This window comes from Dendroctonus ponderosae, unplaced genomic scaffold, assembly GCF_020466585.1.
Source record: "Dendroctonus ponderosae isolate FM_Combo_2020 unplaced genomic scaffold, Dpon_F_20191213v2 Dpon_F_20191213_1, whole genome shotgun sequence".
NCBI classification, from domain to species: domain Eukaryota; kingdom Metazoa; phylum Arthropoda; class Insecta; order Coleoptera; family Curculionidae; genus Dendroctonus; species Dendroctonus ponderosae.
The window spans coordinates 40,433,703-40,449,297 of NW_026017110.1; the positions used below are offsets into that span (position 1 = coordinate 40,433,703).

The 15,595-nt window shown below is 33.8% G+C and overlaps 1 protein-coding gene across 2 annotated transcripts in view; it reads left to right on the plus strand.

The window, feature by feature from the left end:
* Nucleotides 1-15,595, plus strand: part of LOC109541465 (acetylcholinesterase) — a 205,306-nt gene that overhangs the window by 96,253 nt on the left and 93,458 nt on the right. For both annotated transcript variants that reach the window (XM_048665564.1, XM_048665565.1), the window contains one exon: nucleotides 11,958-12,100. In XM_048665564.1, the coding sequence (XP_048521521.1) occupies nucleotides 11,958-12,100 (143 nt within the window). The remainder of the gene's footprint in view (nucleotides 1-11,957; nucleotides 12,101-15,595) is intronic.

Consider the following 15,595-nt stretch of genomic DNA (forward strand, 5'->3'; position numbering starts at 1 on the left):
TTGATAAGAGTGGATAATAAGGAGATTACACAGGCACTAGCTTGTTTGGAGTTAACCATTCAAATGTTTGGTGTTGTAGGGTTTATTTATAAACACGCATATTTGAGGTTATGAGAACAGGTTGATATTTCGTCAACAAATCTTGTTGAATTTACCGTTTATCCTTGTCTATCTTATTGTCAGTCTGTATGATTCCATGGTTACCGGAGTTTGAAATAATTACGAAGCCACAGGTATTTGCGCAATGTTAATTAGGCAGATTACCTTGAAAAACATTGCTGCCGTATTTCTGATATCGTTTTTTGCAAATTTCTCAGTTTTTAATAACAATTAATTTATTTTATTATTTTTTGTGTACTCCTATAACAGCGCCAGACAACACCTCCAGAGGAATGACGCCAATTTTAAATCACCCTGTATATCTGAATCAGTAATAATATCCTATCTGGTATAGCTTTTCCGACCTAACAGCTTTAGATCACAAGGATTAATTCGGCAGTCGTTTTCGAGTATGATAAAACTACTGCTGGGCCAAGCTTACCCTAATTTGCCCAATGTGGTAAGTTAGCCAACTTTTGTTGATCTCAGTTATTTTTGTGGAAAAAATTCCTGCGACAATGAAAAGTCATAAGTATTCGTTGTTAATCAAGCAGTTCCACACCTTCATTGATTGCAGTTAAGAAATGATAGATTAAGAATGTAAAGAAAATTACATAATTAATTAATGTAAGAGCATATGAAGTTGCAAATGAAACAGCGTACATTTGCACTCTGTAGATATATTTAAATGGAATATGTAATTTAGTCAAACGTTGACGGAGAGATCAGACGATGCATAACAGACAGATAGACGTTAAATATTTGGTGTCAACCTGTTTTCTAGAATTCTTTCGAGTGATTCCACCCGTCTTCTAGAAGCAAGCTTTTATAAATTCAAAAATTATATATATTCTCAAACCTCCAATCAAGAAAGGCAAATTTCTTTGTCAACCTGTGCTGTAATCCAATAAAACGTAGTTTCTGCATATAAAAATAATAATTATAAAATACGCTTTTACGCATTAACAAATTGTTGACAAGAATGCATTTTTACATTCATTCGTTAGCATTCAACTCTTGCAACATTACGAGATAACGTGCGATAAGCATATTTTCAGTTTATTTTATTTTATTGATTAAATGCTTTTATGTAATGACTAAAAATGGATAGATTTCGTTTTTATCTCTATATAAACTTTAATTACTGAAATGGTTTAGATTTGTAATCAATCGTTAATTACAAAAGTAAATAAAAATCATCGGTCATTAGATTCACAGCGCAGCAAGTACTAAAATATGACGTTTTATAGTTTAAAATTTCTATTAATTGTGGAACAGTCTATCACCTTTGAAATATGAAATATCTATTGTTTCTTTATAATTCGAAGCGTGCTATACACAAACGATTAACCTTGGACTATATCTTGAAAGGCACGGCTTTTATTGATTACAAAGCATTGTTTGTACTTTCGCTTAATGGTCTTTTACATTGCTCATCGTCCCTTTAGCAGGAAAATGGATAAAAATATTAGGATTAAATGTCTGGGAAAGGCTTTAGTAAGTTGAAACTATAACATGCTTACTTACTGAACTGTAAGTAACTGTGAGTCTCAAAAACTAACTAGATATTTTCACTTGCTACCGCGGTATATTTAAGAAAGAGTCATACAAAATGAAGCAAAACAAATAAGAAAATATCTAGAAATCTAATTTCCAAATTGTTGGAAATAATTGCTCGAAGTTTAGATCGAAATTGAAGAGCAGAGTCGAATAATTTGATGCAACAAAGTACATACTATAGCAGGGGTCGGCCACCTACGGATCTTTGGATGTGAAGCTGTGGCTCTTTAGTTCCATACGGAAATATTATTTCCTTTATCAAAAAAAGCATTAAAAAATCGTTCTGAATCGATTAACGATGATTAACCGGACTTAATCTACAACCAATGCTAATGTGGCCAGCTTCGCAGTATCACCTGAAATTACACGAAAAAGGCACAATCATTCACAGATACTGAGGATGTCGAAGATTGCTTCATACGTGCATCTGAATAACTGTTTCGTGGTTTCGAAACAAAACCAGAAATTTCCAAAAAATCGAAGATTTGTGACTATCCGCTAAAAGAGCACAATACAACATCGCAAAAATGTCTTCAAATGTAACATATTTGCAGGTGGAAGATGTTCACCTTTCTTCTGTCTCATCACGTGCTATAGTTGACTGGGGGCATAAAAGACACGGCACAAATTTTCCTTTTTGTCATGAATTTACCTTCCCAAGATCCAAAAGAGGAACTCGCGTGACAAACTGGAGGGAAAAATATAGTGAATGGCGTGCAAAAATGCCTTGAAGACACTGCCTAAGCTCTATTTAAATTGAATCGTTTCGATGGCAAGTGATGGAACCAGAAGTATGACAAAATAAAGAAGCAACAAGGATTGTTTAGAGCAAAATAAACCACCAAATTCTCACCTTTCAGTGTACGATACATCAAGAAACGCTTTGTACCTAAACATTTCCGGCCGAAATAGTTGAGATCATGAATTTCTTAATCAAGATTGTTAACAGCATCTTGTCAAAACCACTCTACCATCGTCAGTTTAAAACATATTTAACAAAATAGAGACCCAGTATTTCCATCTCCTTCTTCACAATAAAGTGCGATGGCTTTTCAAAGGAAAGGTGGTGAAACGTTTTGCTTTGTGCTTGAACGAAATAAACACATTCCTAAACGAAAAACCCATTAATAACTTTAATTTATGGTGGATATCATTGCGAGATTAAATGAGCTGAATTCTAAAGTGCGAGGAAGGGAAAACACATGCTATCTTTTGGTAGAAGAACTGAATTGTTTTGAAGAAAAATTAATTATTTTATCAGGAGATATGCAAGCGTTCTCTTGCATGAATATAATTAAAAGTAAAGTAAGAAGCCAACTAACAAATGAAAATTGCTGCAATGCTCACTTGTTCGTTATTGAAGTTCAAGGTAGTGTTGTAAGTAAATGTTAATTTTTTTATTGTGTCTGAGATACAGGGTGTCAAATCAGAATTTTGTCAAATATACAGAGTGAGGATTACAGGTATGTGAAAAGTGTTGAAAAAATGTTGCGGTTCTTTAAAAGCATTGAAATTTTCTAAATTGTAATTTTTAGATCTTCCAACTCGAAGCGTTGCCGTCCCCTGTACCATAGAGTTTGATTTATAATTAACACATTTTCTCTAGCAAGAGCAAACGCAATTCATTTTTTTTTTCAAAAGAGTTAAACATATATTAAGCGTAAGATAAGTACTAGCAGTTGACTCGAAAGCAGTAGTTAATATTTTCTTGCCCTGGAAAGCTAATGCGGACACTAACGGCAAATATAATTAGCATAGAATCTAGCAAATCGAAGTAAAGTCACGATCATCAACGATCACTATGTTACTGTTGGATTATTACGTGATAAATTAGACAGTTTTTAATTGTAAGTGATATTATAACTTTTTGATTAAGGCTTTACTTCTAATGTACTTGCCCAATCGAAAAAATTTGACCTTAACAGATAAGACGGATCTAAACGACGATCGTAGGCGTAATGGGTGACAAATCCAAGAGCGGAAAAGCAATTGCTTTAGTATATCTGGTCTAAATAATTAGGATATATGGAAAAGGTTTTTTATTTCAAAAGTCAATAAATAAAATCTCTGATACTGATACAAAAGTTTCGAGTATGTCCAGGTTCATGCCTAAAGTAATCTTCAAAGCTAAAAACTGTTTTGCAAGTTATTATTACACAGCAATCATTAAAATACAATTTGTTGTTTAGATTTTCATATTATATGTAATAGTTTGACCCACGATTAGTTACTGGGGTTTTGTGAATTTAAAATTTCCGTACTAGTAATGAAGACATAATTTATTCATTCATTAATGTTTTCTCATTGCCGATAAACAGAATTTTTCACCTTGTAAATTGTGTAGCAATTAGAACAGAATTAAAACTATTTAAGCTCGTATGTTGATAATATTTTCGAAACTATTTTATTTACGGAAAAGCTACAAATGTACTAAAAGTATCTTGATGTCGTAGTTTGCAGTGCTGATGAAGAAGAAATGGTGTAAATCGGCTTACTTGTACCGTTATTTGCAAATTTGAAAAGTTTCCATATTGAGGATTGCTTTTTTTGTGGTTTCAGAAATACAAAACAGCCAAGCCGTCAGTGAGTTGCTCTTTCTGAGTTCTTAGTGCAAATGACATTGAAAAGAACCGTGTTATTGACAAAGTTAAAACGGTAGTTTCTGACCGGAATGTTATGAAATTTTAAAAATACAAAGATATCGGGATCGGTGGGTTCAGTCAATACTATCCCACCGTTTTTTGAGATAAAATTAGGGTTTTTAATCACACTTCCACTAGGTACGGATCAGAAGTATCTATTGGGGTAAAAGCTAAAAGGGCGATTTTTGCAGTTTCTACCTGGCCATTTTGCTGTGTTTCAAAATTTCTAAACATTCAAATATGTTTATTTGTCGATTTGATTTTGTCCCTTTATTAAAGAAGCTCACTTTTAACTATGTGTTTCAGTTGAAAACATTCACAAATTTGAGTGATCTCTCAAATGCCCACTTTCAAACACAACTACGTATTTTCTCACATTGACAGAAAAATGATTGTCAACCATTTTTTTTAAGTATATTACTATACAAGAGACGAAAGTCCGCCACTGCTTGATGTTTACTCCTGAGGCGAAGCCGAGGGCGTCGTGCGCGCAGTACCAGGCCTTCGACATGCGCCTCGCGTACCGTTCTATTTTTTTAGATCCTCAGTGGAAACTAGCCGGCAAAAGTATAAGGTTTCGAAAAAAAGGCTTTCAAAATGTCGTCAAAATAGTCAGGGGCAAAGTCAAGTATCGAAAGTTATTACTTTCCTCACCAGATGAAGAAAATTTGTAATGGGTAAAAGTGATGCTTTCGCTTTATCGTTTCATTTTATCGTTTCAGCTCATTTTACTTGTGTGACTATTTCTGTTAAATATTCGTAGTTATGACTTCGTCCAAAGCTAAAAATACAGTTGTCCACTATTGTTAGTAACTTTCGCATCTTCATTCCTTCGCTTATCCCAGTTTTCCTTAAGAAAGAAATGTCTCTGACATTTTTATCTTCGTTGGAACTATCGGCTTGCAATATGGGATTCTTGTCTCAGATTGAATTAGGATTTAAGTTTTGTCATGTAAGTCTTGTTTTGTTAAGATTTGCGCTTTTTATTTATTTAGGTCTCATGCTCGCTACAGGTGCTTATGTCAAGAAATGTCATAACCCTAATTCTTTTTTGCCTTGTCCTTTGTTTTTGGTTTTCCTAAAACCATTCTAGACGCTTTACTTTGTAAAATAAAGCAAACCAATTAATGTGTCCAATCTGAATTTAATTGATGAGCAGAAGTAAATGATGTTAGGGTCATTTCAATTGCTCCTGAAAATTTAAAACGTCCAAAAATGTGTAAAATATCTGAAGTAAAAATTAGCTGCTGCAATGCACATTTAAATGGTTTTATTTTATAAAGTATGCAGAACTTAAACGAACAGAATGATTAGTTATTAGAAGTTAATTCGACTCGATTAGTAACCCAGACTGCCAGATATAAACCTTTTGAATACAATTTTTGAGACTATGTGAAAGCTATGATGAGGCTTGCAGAAGCCAGCAGCATCTAATTAATACACTTAATACTTAATCAAAAAGAGTAGATTTATTAAGAAACGTTTAAATTTTAGGAGTCGTGTGGTTGCTTTACGTATATCATTTCGTCTCTTTCCAAATCAACATATTTTTATACTATACCGCGATTATTGTTATTAATGTACATTTAGTATCTGTATAGTAGTCTGTAAGTTCGAAATGCAAATGTTCACAAAAATAGACATACCGATTTATAACTGATTAGTATTCCCAACCTGAAAGCTTGCTCTAATTAATGAATCCTACACTGATTATTGGTAGTGTAATCTCACGTGTCAGTTTGTATTCTGCGTAATTATCTTAGTACCGTATAGTCGGAAATACCATTGTTTGGGGAAACCTATATTATCATCACTTATGCAAAGCGTAATTTAATTTTGGAACTATAACATTATAAATTACCATGTAGTTTGACAGGGTGTGTTAAATGAATATTGAATTCATGAAACAACTTGTATAGTTACGTATGGAAATAAATTATTTCAGGAGTAGTGTATGATAAGCCTGTTCAATTAGTTAGTTAAACATTTGCAAGCAGGGTCTTTGTAAACCTGTAATATTTATATAATTGCAATGTAAAGTTTATATTTGGTGCATCATTAAACCAATTTAGTAGTGGATAAAGCATGTTGCAAGTGTGTGCTTTCGTAAGGCGAAAATACACCTTTATTGATTGAGTCAGCTTTTCCTGGCTACCTGTTTGTCGTCGTAAATAAGAACTTCGAACAAAATGACGGGTATTAATCTTTGCTCCTTCATCTTCTCCAGTGAAAACCTTCTTTGTCCGGTAATAAATACTCGTTTAAAACACGTGAAGATAAATCGAGATCTGCCAAATATTCGCTGGTCGAAGGTATAATTTAGGGATTGGCAAAAAATCTTCACAGTTTGCTTTTTTGAAATATGCACTTTTAGAATGTCAATTTTTTAGAACTACCAAAAGTCTTAATGTTCATAATCTTACAAAACCTCAGCTAGAAAAAATAAACACTTTCAATTGCAATGAGAATGGGTTGTTTTCATTTCGCTTCGTCGTGTTTTTGTGTATGGAGTATTTAAAGTTTCGGTTTCAAAGTGGAATCTGCAGCCATTCAGGTGCAACAATCCATGATGAACAAACTGCGAGTATAAGAAATACGGAATCACGCAAAACATGTGGCTTCTGAATTTATAAACTCTTCCGCGAATTCGTGATCTGTAGATGATAACCTGCAGACTAAGGAATGAGGCAACGTATTCTTGCAACATGGTTAACAACAAATGTACTCTTTTGCCATAATCGCTGCATTAATGTGCATCAGCTACTTTTATTTTGATCGTAAATTGTCGTATACCGATTATAAAGCATCGCATTATGACACTCCTTTTCCTTCCTCCTTATCGCTTTAATTACCGGGCGAAGGAGTTGCTGGAAAGCTGTTTTGCCTAGTCCCTACCAACACCGCTCAATAACATATATTTTTAAGTTCCAATACTAAGTCTGGAATTTCTCATCTTCCAACTCAAGAAAATTAGATTGCATCTGCACTTGTGAATAAGTTCTCACGAATTTCAGCAAAACCTCTCAAGCCTTATGTTGTTTGAACAAAAGAATGGAACTTACTCATGTCGCATATATTTTGCAAGGAAATTTAGAACAGGAAAATAGGATTTGCTCCCTGCGGTTTTGAATTATACAAGCTTAAAGTTTTTTCACTTTGTACCCAAGACGAAATTATTCTGGATTCAAATTAAAGTTGGTCTTTGTGTTATGAATACCATTAGCTGAGAAAGTAATTTGACACACTGTTGATAAAATAAGTAAAACGTTTTTCCCAAGAGGGTAGACAATTTTTACCCTGCAAAGAACTATTTATGTATCATAAGAAAAATATAAATGTCTAAATCGGACTAGAAAGCAAGCAGCAGTAACCGGATATAAAACAATATAGCATTTAGACATGCAAGTGTCAAGCTGGGGTAACCACCAACTTTTAATTATTACAAGCAATTGAAAGTCACGCCAACAAATTAGCAGTGGGGAAATTACCTAATCATTTTGAATAGTTAAACATTGTAGAAGATGACTTAATAAATATCTGCCAGTTTCTATATGCATCAATAGACTTTTTTGATGATTGGTATATTTTTTGATCGTTTCGTGATTGACTTATCCATATCATTTGCTCATTTGCAAGCAGTTCCAGGTTTGACTCCAGGCGATTATCTGCCAAGAGTATACATTTTGCCAGTGGCGGCTCTTGAGCTAATTTTTACGTTTTGCTATTTGGACGAATGAGGCTAGTTTCAATAGGCGTGGCATATTCAACGGTAGGAATAACTATGTTGGTGGAAGAAGTTCCACACACTCTACCTGCTCAAAACATCTTCAGATTTTTTTGCCCTGTTGCGGAAAGTGTTTAGTTAATTAAACGCCTCCAAAGGCAAAATAACTCAACGTGATTGCAATCGTTTCACGGCATTTCAAGTCTTTCACATGGTCTATCATATTTTCAGTCGAGTGCTTAGCAAGATGGAGTGTTTTAATTCAGTTATTCAAAGACGATTGAGCGAGCGTATTTAAGTTCAAAAACAACATTTTGAATTATTCCTATTAATGTTAATGCGTGCAAGCAAATTAAAAGTAAATTCATTACTTCTTTATAAATTTTTGTCTTCTCTTTTTGCTTTCAATATCGAAAGCAAGTCTGCCTTATTTGTCAGTATCGGCTTGTTTCACATAGATGTAAGACGCCAACTAACAATTGATTCTAAAATTTTCAATTCTTTTAAAAATTATTATATTCTTTTCCGTCCTGGGTTTCAGTCAAAGTGTGAAATAAAAATGTGTATATCGTTTCTTTCATAACGTTTCGGCGAGACAACAGCGCCATGATCAGATTTAAAGAAATTTAAGGTTTCAAGACAGTAAAGACCTAAATAAATGTAATGTTTACCAATTATGAGTTTGTATCAATTTTAAATCTGATGATGGCGCTGTTGTCTCGCCGAAACGTTATGAAATAAGCGATAAACAAATTTTTATTTCACACTTTGACTGAAACCATCAAGGGAAAGATTATAATAACAATTACGCGCAGTCAGGAAAATAAATATTTTAAAAATATGTGTCAGCCTAGCACATCAGTTAAAGAGAAATGCATATTTGCATTTATTAGGTTGTAAAGTAACTGTCTGCCCCACTGGAGAGATTTATTTACACGACGATGAGGATGCAGAAGAAACCCAGGAAGACCAAAGGACGATATCCAGAAAGCAGAGGGAGTGAAATGGATGAGTAGAACAGCTTACAGAAATGGATGAAGACAACTTGGAGAGGATTTTGTCCCGAGATGGACCAAGGCACGATGAAAATGATGATGATGATGAAGCTGACTTTGAAAGATACTTGAAATATATTGTATTTTTATCTGATCCAATTAGAATTTCTTCTTTGTTATTGGGACACTTTCAATTTGGAAAGTTGTTGTCGAAGAAGCTTTGCGGAAATTATGTGATTCCGGATATGGTTGACCTCTATCGAATTTATGTCGCAATGTCACTTCTCAAGGTCGTAATTCAAGTATAATTGTTTTCCCACTAACTCTTATTTAGCGAGCAACCGAAATGTTAATTACTAAACTAAAATTTCCCTGTCCGATATCGAAGTAAATTTTATTGTATTTTCTGACAATGGCGACGATGGCATTATTTAACCAGCATTATTGGAAACATATTTTATACGTTTGATAAATTTGATGAGGAAGGCCAACGACAAAAATAGGTCCATATTTGAATAACATTGGGCACGTCATGCAGCCATTTGTTATATTTCGTGATCTAAGCATAATGCACGAATCGTATTGTTGACTATTCTTAATAGGATATTAGTTAAACTATTCGGTATATTGACATTTTTCCAACTTAACCGCAGCAATGCTCAATTTAATAGATACTACTTATTAAACATTTTAAAGTGTTATTTATTACTAGCTAATTTATTATGTGCATTATTGGAGTAAATATGCATAATGTAAATAATATTAATGTTAGTACGTTATTACTATTCGCCGCCTACAAAATGCAGTGTGCCCCGTCAGCACATGATCAAAAGGGTCCTGCCATATTCTTTATAAAAATAAGACGATCTGACCTAACTTTTATTAACAAAAAATGTTTGGCTCCTCTGCCATTGATCGTCAAAGTTCTTCAAAAAATGTATCTTTTTTGAAATATCTGGAGAATGGTACGATGTATTTTTGTGAAACTCGCTGTGCATTTGTTCGTATGTAAGACCCATATTTTGATGAAACTATCGAGTTTAACCGTTTTTGACTAGTGGTGAATTCTTGAGTGTCGTGGTAAAAAACCACCAGAACTTTTTACTTGGTGGATGGAATATCGCAAAATTTCAAGTTTGTTACTTAGATACTTTGAGAATATTTACATACTTTTAGCTTCCTGTATCTGGGCAACAACACATTTTTTGAACCGATTTGTGAACGAAATTTTGTCTAAATTTTGCATTTCTGAAATACCTTATATTGTTCTAGCATTCTAGCATCACGGTGATCAACAAACCACAAAACCATTTTTTGGTTTGTTTTGGTTTAGAACCACTAAACTGGTTCTCCATAACAAGTGACCTAACAGAAATTGAAACCGTAAAGAACTATTGTTTCTCGAAGAGGTTTTTGTAGCAAACCACATCTACCCACAAGAATTAACTATTAATAAAATTCAATTTTCTAGTATTTTTCGTTGTTTCAAATGTTCTTATTTATATTATATTTGAAATAGCAAACACACTTTCTTACATTTAGAGGAATAAACGGAATTTATCAGGGTTAAATGGACTGCATGATTTCTGAATATAAATTAAGTCTAGTCATGTACTGCTAATGTAAATGAACTGGATCACTGAGTGCTAAATAAACCAATTAGCCACATTAATAAAGGGATTCGTTGCTTTTTCACGTAATTTCACTTTCAATTTTCTTGTTTTTTGTTACTTTCTACTTTATTTAATGATTTGTAACTCTATGAACAAGTGTCCACAGATCAAGTAGAGCCGAGCCAAAACTGACTTTTAGTCAAGTCTTTTTAGGTAGTATTCTACCAAAAAAGGCTCCATTACCGATCTGTGAAGACAAATTTGTCTCCTCCAGTGATGGGCAAACAGACCCCAAACATAAATACAATTATAAATATTGAGTATCAGCAGTCCCATCACAAATGGTTCGATTCTTTCCAAAGTTTTCTTTTGGGTAGTTTCGTTGCCTTGTTACGACTAAAGGTTACTAAGTAATAGTAACTAAATATTCCGAGTATATTTTAAAATCTCATAATTGTCGAAATTTTAATTTGACTGGAAATCTTACTCAATGCAATACGATGTTGCTGCAGACCTTTGTATACATTTGGAACAAATTACTGCCGATTTAAAACGGGCTTGTAATGCTCTGGATAGAAAGATAGCACGAAAAGTCTTATATTGGAGTCAAGAATTATAAAAAGGCTAATGAATGAAAACTAAAATGCTGATAATTATTGTAATATTTCTGTCAGATTAAACATTAGTCGCTAAAGAAAATGATTTGAATGATTATTGATTGTAGAACAAATTCAATAAGTAGTCATATTAAAAAATAAATTCGTTGTTCTAGATTTTATTTTCAAATCCATTTAGTTTATTATAGTACATTAGTATTTCGTCAGTTTTTTAATAACGCTTCGAATGTCTTTGAACGTTTTTCCTTCCGTTAACCATAATTAGGTACGATGATCTGAATGCAGTCCTTTCGTTAGAAAAGTCACTAATGCTTTACATAATTACAAGATTTTCACTGAAAATACACTTCATTAAGACCCACTCTTCTAAAATTTAGTTTCGAAGCAGAAACTCTAAATTATTTCCATTTTACGGACAGAGAGCGGTTTTAATTTTATTTTCTTTCCACAGGGAAATTCCAAATTGAATCCGTTATGAATGTTTGTTTTTCTGAAAGCTGTTTAAATTTTCTATTCAAGTACGAGATGCCGATTTATTTAATACGTTGAATTAAAAATAGCCCAAACTTTTTAATCTCAGTAATAATATTAATCCCCTTTAGCGACGGGTTTGTTTTAACGAGTTTTAACTGTTTAAATAAATGACCCTGCTAGTTACTTTAAATTCCTTACAAATTAATCCACATGTGGTTTTTCCTTTGTTTCAGGAACCTACTTTTTGCTCTACGACTTCATCGATTTCTTTGAAAAGGACGGGCCTAGTTTTTTACAAAGGGAGAAATATCACGATATTATTGATACGGTGTTCAAGAACTTCAGCAAGCTGGAAAGAGATGCTATTGTTTTTCAGGTAAATAACGCCTGGCAAGTTTAATAAGTTGCTAGCCAATTAAGTTGTGAGCTTTGAAATGTAGCGACTATTTCCCCATGTTATGCAGATGCAGCACGAGCTTCGTGTAATTTTAAATTAAAATATACACATTTTTACACAGACATTTACTTAGGCTTGCATCTTAAATGTTAAACAGCATCAATTCTTGCAAATTTGGGCTTCACCAGGTATGTAGGTATGTTTATAAAAGTTTTTGCTTCTGATAAATATAAAGCTATATTATAACAAGTCTGATGTTGTGTGTCTGGTTATGGTGAATATTACTAACTATGACTTGAAATATCATGACAATACCTCTAATGGGTTTTGATTGAAAATAGGTAAAATCGGATTCTTTTTTTAAGTAGTCGTGGATTATTTTGTGTACAGCACAACAACATATTTTGCATAACCAACCAGCAATAGAGAATAATAAGTTTCAAAAATTTAATTTTAGAACCGTTTTCCAAATGCATCTTCTTCTTCTCCTCTTCAGCCACTTGTTGCCCACTGTAGGACAGAAGGCTCTTTCAATCTCTTTTATGCATTGCTGTATTGAGCTGTTTGCTGCCAAAGGGTGCCCGCTGTTCTCTTCACATCATCTAGCCATCTTTTTGGAGGTCCACCTATGCTGCTCCTTGTTTCTCTGGGTCTCCGTTGAATTAACTTTTTTGCCCATCAAGCCATTGCCATTTAAGGTGTGCGAGACGCGCCATGATATCGGTGACTTTGGTTCTTTATCTGATCTTCTCATTTCACACTCTATCCCCCAGACTCATCCCGAACATTATTCGCTCTATTGCTCGTTGCGTCATTCTAAGTCTGTTTATGCTTCTTTCTGTAGATGTGGCGGTTTTTAGGCCATAAGTTGAGACCGGCAGTGTGCAAGCTTCGGATACCTTACGTTTCAGGCTTATGAGCATATTGGAATCTTTAAATATAAATTGGAGATTTCCAAAAGCCGACAACGTCAAAGATACTATTCTGCATTATACAATCTCCGCCGCTTGATTTTCCTTTCCAAGCTTTACTGCGTCTCCAAGGTATATCTAGTTATTTGCGTCTACGTTTTCTATTACTCGGTATAGAATTTCCAAATGTTCTCCCATTGGACTCATTATTTTAGTTTTGCTGATATTCATCTCACGTCTCACTGTTGATGGCATGTGTTTTAAATCTTCTAGCTTTGTTCTAAGTTCATTTATGTCGCAGCTAATAAGCACAATGTCTTCAGCAAAGCGTAAATGATTCAGATATGAACCGTTTATATTAATTCCTTTATTTTCCCACTGTATTTTCTTAAATATGTTTTCTAGGGCCAGTGCAAACAATTTTGAGGATATTATGTCTCTTTGGCGTACACCTGGATCTACCGACATTTTATTCCTCTTATTATCCTGATCTATTTGCACACAGAAGGTGGCATTTTCGTATATGTTCTTAGTAAGCTGCGAGTACCTGAAATCTATTCTTGCATCATCCATTGATGAGATGAAGGCCCATGTTTCTATAGAGTCGAAGGCTCTTCAATAGTCTGCAACGGATAGGTGAAGTTGAATGTTATATTCATTTGATTTTTCAATAAGCAACGTTAGTGTTTGGCGGTGATCCAAAGTACTGTAACCTTTTCTACAGCAAGCTTGCTCTACTGGTTGGTATTGGTGAAGCTGTCATGTTAGTCTGTTTGTTACGATTCTCATTGTTTGTTTGATGATCTTCACGAAACAGGGAACAATTTCAAAATAATGCTTAATAACAACAAATTTTCAATATTTTTCTCGTACTCCCCAAGGGAGCCTCTATCACCCATTAAAAGGAATAACGCCAATTTTGAATCACTCTGTAGTGGAAATTTAATACTTTTCTTCGAACTAAAACTTTAAACGTAAAATTATAAAGGATTCACTATGCTATGCTAAGATGCCACTCACTTCTAAAAAAAAATCAGAAACTTCAAAATATTTAAAAACTTATGTGAGAATATGTTAAAATTAAAGTTTCCATTTCGGCTCTACTTACCAACAACAGAGCCCAAAAAGCCGCAAAGCATTACAACATTATTACTTATATCATCCTAATATATTAAGAGAACATGCTATTTTCCTGAAAGTCAGCGAGTGAGAGTAATCGCATTATTTTCGTGAAAGTAAAAATGAACCTCGTGTTTGTTTTTATTAAACTGTGGAGGCAGAATATAATTTTTTCCGTCAAAAATAATATATTTTGTGCTTTTGCTTGCCTGCGCAGCAAGGTAAGCTATGGTCTGTACGCTATAACTTTAGTTTGGTAGCATGTCATCAGAGTCGAAGTGTGACTGCCAACATAAAAAAATTATACATAAAATTTGTGTGATAAGTCGAATCTGTTTTGTTGTGTTTTGAGCATTGGATACCCTGAAGCCATCATAAAATGCGAAATAACTTTAGAACCCTACCCAATTTAAAGCGATATCGATTAATTTTGATGTCGATCTTTAAAATTATTAGGTTGGTGAAAATTACAATGCTGCCGAATCGATTGTAGATTTATTTGAATTTTCTTAAAGAGACATGACGTTTGCTTGCTGCATTTGTCATGTACTTGTCGATGAGTTTTGCCTTGACGGTATATAGGGTGATTCCAAATGGGATGTGTCGTCTGGAGGCGTATTGGGAGTACAGGAAAACTAGTAAAAAAAGTTAACTATTATTAAAAACTGAGATATTTGCAAAAAATTATATCAGAAGGATGGCAACAATGTTTTTCAAGGGAATCTGCCTAATTGACAGTACGTACAATACCTGTTCCTTCGTAGTTCGTAAAAACTCCGGCAACCATAGGTAAACACAAAGCAAAGAAAATAAAAGAGACGATAACATACGTCGAGGTTACGATAATGGTCTCCTTGTCGCCTTGTCGCCTTGCGGTCAGTGCAGCTACAGAACATCCCCCGAGATCTGCCATTTTTGTGGGGCAAATGAGTGATATACCTAAATCCCTCGTGGCTGTCATCCAAAACCACCTGTTACAGGTTATGTATCATTGTTATCTGTTATCAGGTTATGTTCCATATGATCAATATTATTGGTCAAATAATATACAGGGTGATTCAAAATTGGCGTCATTCCTATAAGGGGTGATGGTACTCCCCAAGTGAGCCTCACTTGGGGAGTACGAGAAAAATATAAAAAAAAAATTTTTTCGAAAATTTCTAGAAGATATTAACAGTTGAAGATCGAATTTCAACTTTGTTATTAAGCATTATTTTGAAATGGTTCCGTGTTTAATTGGTAGCATATTGGAACACTTAAGCATTCAAAAAAAAAATACGATCTTTGATTCAAATTACGAAAATTTTGGATATCAAAAAAGTTCTCTTCTACAATTTTTTGATGAAAAAGCACAGCGGCAATGATGTTTTTTGTCATTAACAGATAGTTACAGGTAGATCTTGTCAATCTTAACAATAATTTGTCAAACTGTGACTTACTTTGA